This window comes from Drosophila ananassae, chromosome 2R (genome assembly GCF_017639315.1).
Source record: "Drosophila ananassae strain 14024-0371.13 chromosome 2R, ASM1763931v2, whole genome shotgun sequence".
Classification (NCBI taxonomy): domain Eukaryota; kingdom Metazoa; phylum Arthropoda; class Insecta; order Diptera; family Drosophilidae; genus Drosophila; species Drosophila ananassae.
Window position 1 is genome coordinate 13,061,290 of NC_057928.1, and position 5,972 is coordinate 13,067,261.

At 42.8% G+C, this 5,972-nt stretch overlaps 2 protein-coding genes across 2 annotated transcripts; one reads left to right on the forward strand and one right to left on the reverse strand.

Annotated features, from left to right (window-relative positions):
* Nucleotides 1-212: 212 nt before the first annotated feature.
* Nucleotides 213-1,676, reverse strand: LOC6493379 (coatomer subunit zeta-1). Its single transcript, XM_001957605.4, has 4 exons — nucleotides 1,522-1,676; nucleotides 1,098-1,465; nucleotides 881-971; nucleotides 213-417 (listed from the first exon to the last, which is right to left on the reverse strand). Exons 1-4 carry the CDS (start codon nucleotides 1,537-1,539, stop codon nucleotides 370-372), a joined length of 525 nt encoding a protein of 174 aa, XP_001957641.1. The 5' UTR covers nucleotides 1,540-1,676; the 3' UTR covers nucleotides 213-369.
* A 124-nt stretch (nucleotides 1,677-1,800) lies between these two features.
* On the forward strand, nucleotides 1,801-4,158 carry LOC6506560 (coiled-coil domain-containing protein 13). The gene is made up of 3 exons (XM_001957604.4): nucleotides 1,801-3,340; nucleotides 3,399-3,772; nucleotides 3,826-4,158. Exons 1-3 carry the CDS (start codon nucleotides 1,949-1,951, stop codon nucleotides 4,028-4,030), a joined length of 1,971 nt encoding a protein of 656 aa, XP_001957640.1. The 5' UTR covers nucleotides 1,801-1,948; the 3' UTR covers nucleotides 4,031-4,158.
* Nucleotides 4,159-5,972: the final 1,814 nt, after the last annotated feature.

A 5,972-nucleotide genomic window follows, 5' to 3' on the forward strand; every position in this document is an offset into this window, starting at 1 on the left:
TGCGTTGTACCCGTAATGCACTATCTGATTAGCAGGCATGGTGGTCAGTTCCTTGGTGGATACTCTTCCTTTGCTTTTAGGGGACTTCCCGCATCACGTTTTCAAGATTTACGGCTTGACGGTCCAATCGATAAGCCAATCATTAGTTAGTTAGCCTTAAATCAATCTAATTAGCTGATTAAAACATACAACAAATAAAACATGCATGGCTGTCTAGTTAAATATATGTATTATAATATGCTTTACAACTAGGCGGAAACAAAATTGGGGATACACGAAGGATCGAATGTATTGCGATAAACAGGACAGCGACAGGAAGTGGCTTCCTCATACCATCCTCTCTCATTATCTCTCTACCGCCACCCCTCATCACTTCAGGATGGACCATTTGAGCTGTTCACGCGCCGATTGTAGTACCTAAAAAAATAGATAGCACATATAGAGATTCAAAAAGACACTTGGCAGTTAAATTCGATCAATTAGCTAATGAAGGAAGTCGATAAAAAGAGAGTTACTACATATATTTATTATCAAGACATCTACAGAAAACGAAACACAACAAAAAAGTTACTAAATATAGATCGATTGATGCCTACCGTACGTAATTTTATCAAATGAACCAAATCAAAATGAAATGTAAAGTTCCAAAACATTTAAATCATATTTATTTGATCATTTTTTTTTTTCATGTACAATGGATTTGGTCAAGTTTCGGGGGATTTGGACGAATGGTAATCGAATTACGAAACAAAACAGGACAATACTATTAAGTAGTACCGATTAAACCGGCGTCTATCATAAAATTTTTAAAAGAAACACTTAAGAAGAGCTACTAAATGTAGAGTGGCTACCAAAATAGACCATTTAGCGTGTTAGTTACCTGGGCAACGGTCTGTTCGGCAATGGGAATGTCATCGTTGCGCAGATCGACGCGTTTAACCACAGACGAGGGATCCGCATCCAGGATGATTCTGTTGAGGATTTAAATAACAAAGATTAAATGAGAAAAGTGAAGGTGATTAGGCAAGAGGTCTTCCAACTACAAGCCACTTGTTGTGTCATTCACAAGAGAGAATCCTTAACCCCTCAATACACACCCCCCGTCGCAGATCTCATCAAAGGCCAGCATGATGATCTCGAGGTTCTCCAGCACCAGGCGCTTCTCCACATTCTTTTTGAGGATCAGGCTGATGGAGTCGTACAGGCAGTTCAGTACGGAAAGCAGGATCAGCTCGTTCTCGTAGGCGTTGCCCATGACGTAGAAGAAAAGGTCCACGTTGCTCTTGTAGACGCAGGTGAGGCCATCCAGCATGATGATTTCCGTGTTGGAGCGATGCGTTTTGTTGAACAGGTTCTTTTCGAACGCCTTTTGTTCCTTCAGCGTGGACAGGATGTTTTTGTCGTAGTACTTGGCCAGGATGCGGTTGCCATCGTTGTCCATGATACACATGCCCTTGATGATGTCCTAGAAGAAGGGCAAGTCTAATTTTCATCCATAATTATTCATATTTTGCAATTTACCATCATAAATCCGTCCATCTTTGCTTGTTTTCGTTGTTGTCTTACACGTCACTTTATTTACGTGTTGTCCGATAGGTGGAGTGCAGCCCCCCCTAATACCGGCGATGATAACAGGTCACATTAAATTTTCTGGCAGTGTTGTAAAACGAATGCCAGCCAATGATAGCCGTTACAAAGCGGGTAACCGTTTCATATTTAAATTTAAAAAACTTCAAATAACTCGGAAGATAAGTTTTTGATCGACTTTGCTGTTAAAAAGCTGTTTAATAGAGAAGCTGTTTAAAAAAAATCCATTGAAAGAACTGTCGATAACAAAATTGAGAATATCCGTAACACGTAACAGGCACACGTACAAATTTCGCCAAGCCAAAGAAATTGTTTTTGATTTGATTGCGTATGTATATTTTAAAAAATACTCGATTTCAATATGGAATTGCTGCCTGAGGAATATTGCCAAAAGCCGATTATGGAGCAACAGGCCATGCGCTCCACTCGTCGCCGGCATGAGCACGATCCCGTGGTGGCGGCCCATGTGGTCGTGGCCACTACGGCCGGGAAACCGAAGCAGCCCAAGCCGGAATCAAAAAAACTGCGCAAAAAACTGGTCGAGTTCGAGCAGGAGAACCAGTCACTGGCCCAGACCATCCAGGAAAAGAACCAGGAGATCAATGCTCTCAAAAAGTCTGTGGACTCCCTCAACGATGTCCTGAACTCGGTGCCCATTGACGAGCTGCGTTGTAATTCTTCTATTGCCAGCACCAAGATCCTGGAGCTGAGCAAGAAGAATCGTCAGATGCGAGCGGAACTGGAGCAGACGAAGAATCGGCTGGGCAAGAAGGAACTTCAGCTTGAGAAGCTGGAGCGCGATGTGCGCGGCTACGAGGAGAAGTTGCAGGCGAACCAGGAGCTCCTGAAAAAGGGAACTTCCGCCGACGAGTTGCAGGCCAAGATCACCAGCATGCAGCAGAAGCTGTTCGAGACCAGGAACAAGAATACCGAACTACAAAACCAGCTGAAACTGGCCCAGAAGTGCCTGCAGCACGAGATCGGCGAGACCTGCAACATCAACATACTGGCCAACAATCTGAACCAGGCCAACTGGCGGGGTCGTGCCCAGCAAATACTTGCCCTGAACCAGAAGGTGCAGGAGCTCAAGGATCGGCTGATGTGTTTCGAGGAGAGGGCTGCCGATCGGGCGGAGTACGCTCCGGTGCCCATCGGCACCGATCTGGACTTGGTGCCAGGCAGTGCCCGGTCCGGCACACATCATGGTCATGCCGCAACCTTGGGCGCTGGAGATGGAGGCGGCAGTGGCGCTGCCTCCTTCGATCGCTTCACCCCCGGAGTGCGCAAGAGTGAGATCCTGCACCGGGCCAAGGTGGAGGCCCTCGAAAAGGAGATAGTCAACCTCCAGGCCCAGATGGAGGAGCAGCGCAGCAAGATGCTGGCCCTGAAGGTGCGCAACAAGACACTCAACGACGAGATGGTCAAGTACAAGTTGAAGTTCAATGAGCTGGAGGAGCAGACGGACTACAACGGCGTCAATATGAACACTATGAACGATAGGCTAACCCGCCAGAGGCAGCAGTACGAGACCCGTTTGGATGACATGCGGGCCGAGATGATACGGATCGCTGAGGAACGGGACATTTCGCGGCGCCAGATGGAGGAGCTGAGCGGCATGCATCTGGAGCTGGAGTCGGTGGTTAAACAGAAGGACGTGGCCCTGGAGAGTCTGCAGGAGATGGTCAAGAAGCTGGAGATGGATTTGCGGGCACTGTCTGGAGGATTTTTATTCTCATGCCGGGAATTTCGAAAGGTAAGCTTGGAGGGGGATTAGTAGAATTTCTAATAATATAAACCCTCTCCAATTGTAGGAGGAATTTGTGGGCATCCTGGATGCCCTGGAGGTGGAGAAGAACCACCTGATGTTACTCACCAAGTCACTGGGCGAACGCTTGGAGGTGGAGCGTACAAAGAACGAGGGTGCCCAGGATCAGATTGCCAAGCTGAAGACCCGCATCAGCCGGCTGGAGGCTAAGATCAGGGAGCTGGAGAAGGAGCTCGATGTGCAGTCCGACAAGAAGAAGCGCACCCAGCGAATGGCCGACTATGCCAGTTCGCTGAGTCGCACTTCTCTTAACGGATCCATCAGTTCCTTCAGCTTCGAGAATCAGTCCCAGTACCAGTCCAATGCCACTCTCAATTCGGCTGTGGGTGGTGAGCCAAAGATGGAGGATCTTAAGAACCAGTAAGTCATAAGGATAACTTGGAAATGACCTAATCTCTGGCATAATATTTCAGGCTGGAACTGGCCCAGGAGAAGATCACCATGCTGACGGAAAAGCTGGACTACATCACCGAGGAGAAGCGCGCCGATTCCAAGCTCTTCGAGGAGACCATCAGCAACTCAAAGGCCGTTATCCTGGAAACCATCCTAGGTGCCCGCCAAGTGGGCACATCCTCGTCTTCTGCAACCACAGTCCCGGAGACCAGTGACAGCAACTGATGGAGGGAACTGGTGTGGTGGAGAGATGATTTTTATTTTGATTAATTTTTACGTTACGGCATAAATACTTTATGGACTATTCCTATAATCTCTCTCTATACCTACATACAACCTACTCCATTACAATACTCAGTTGCATTTTGGACAGATTTATTTCACATTCTTATGATTGGAATTTCTCAGGGTTACTTTTGGCCAATTTGGAAAAAGTTTCAAAAAATGGGTCACAATTTTTGTTGCCGCGTTTTGATTGAAAATGAATCTCAAGGAAGTTATAAGATCGGGAAGGTATAATATTTCTGGATCTTCCAGGTATTAGATAAATCATACACATTTTTCCATTAAGAATATGAAAAAATTGGTAGAACGATTCTGATACTTTTTAACTTGGCCAAAATCGAAAATTTTCAATTACTGTTTTTTGTATATCTTGAGTATTACTTATCCGATTAGTAAACGGAATACCATTTATGAATCAGGGATCTAATCCGCTTCAAACTGCATTAAAAGTTTAAAAAATTCGAGGGGTAACATTTTGACCCAATTTTTGGTCAAAACCATGATGGTACCCCTTTAAAAAATTTCAAAAAATGCCCCGAAAATTACTTTTCCAGGTTTTGATATAAAATGAAGGCAGTGGAAGTTCTGAGTTTGGGAAGGTATAACATTCTTGGATCTGCCAGGTATTAGTCGAGTTATACACATTTTTCCATTTCGAAAACACAAAAATTGGTCTAACGTTTCTGATACTTATTAACTTGGCCAAAATCGGAACTTTTCAATCACTTTTTGTTGCATATCTTAATTATTTCTCAACCAATCATGAAACGGAATACCATTTATGAATCAGTGATCTAATCCGCTCCAAACTGCATTAAAAGTTTAAAAAATTTGAGAAGTAAAATTTTGGCCCAAAATTTGGTCAAAATAATGAGGGTACCCCTTGGAAAAATTTCGAAAAATGGGTCAAAAATAGTATTGCCAGGTTTTGATGTGGAATGGTGCTACTCGGAATTCTAAGATCGGGAGGGTATAACACTTATGGATCTGTCAAGTATTAACCGAGTTATACACATTTCCCTCCAGGAAAATTTAACAGCGGGAACAGCGTTTTTGATATTTTTTTATTTTCCCAAAAACCAAACTTTCCATTCAGTTTTTAGCGAATATCTTAACTATTTGGAAATCGATCGAAAAACGGAATACCATTTATGAATCAAAGAACTATTCCCCTTCAACCTGCAAAAAAAAATCAAAAAAATGAAACGAAAAAAACTTTGACTCAATTCTTGGTCAAAATCATGATGTTACCCCTTTAAAATTTTCGAAAAATGGGTCAAAATTTTTGTTACCAGCTTTTGATTGGGAATCATTCTACTCGGAGTTCTGAAATCGGTAAGGTATGACATTTAAGGATCTTGCGAGTATTAGCCGAGTTATACAAATATTTCCATTAGGAAAATACAAAAATTGGTAGAACGTTTCCGATACTTTTTAACTTGGCCAAAAACGAAACTTTTCAATCAGTTTTTATTGTATATCTTAGCTGTTACTCATCCGATCAGTATGTGGAATACCATTTATGAATCAGTGATCTAATCCGCTCCAAACTGCATTAAAAGTTTAAAAAATTCGAGGGGTAAAATTTTGGCCCAAATTTTGACCAAAATCATGATGGTACCCCTTTGAAAAATTTCGAAAAATGAGTTAAAATTTTTTATTGCGAGGTTTTGATAAAAAATGAAGCTTAAGGAAGTTCTAAGACCGGGAAGGTATAACATTTCTGGATCTGCCAAGTATTGGCCGAGCTATGCACATTTTACCATTACGAAAATACAAAAATTGGTCCTTGTGGGAAGATTTAGTATTCTTCTAGGTCCATCCATATCCTATAGTCGAAAACTTATAGTATAAAATATATAAGAGTAATAACAAGAAGGGC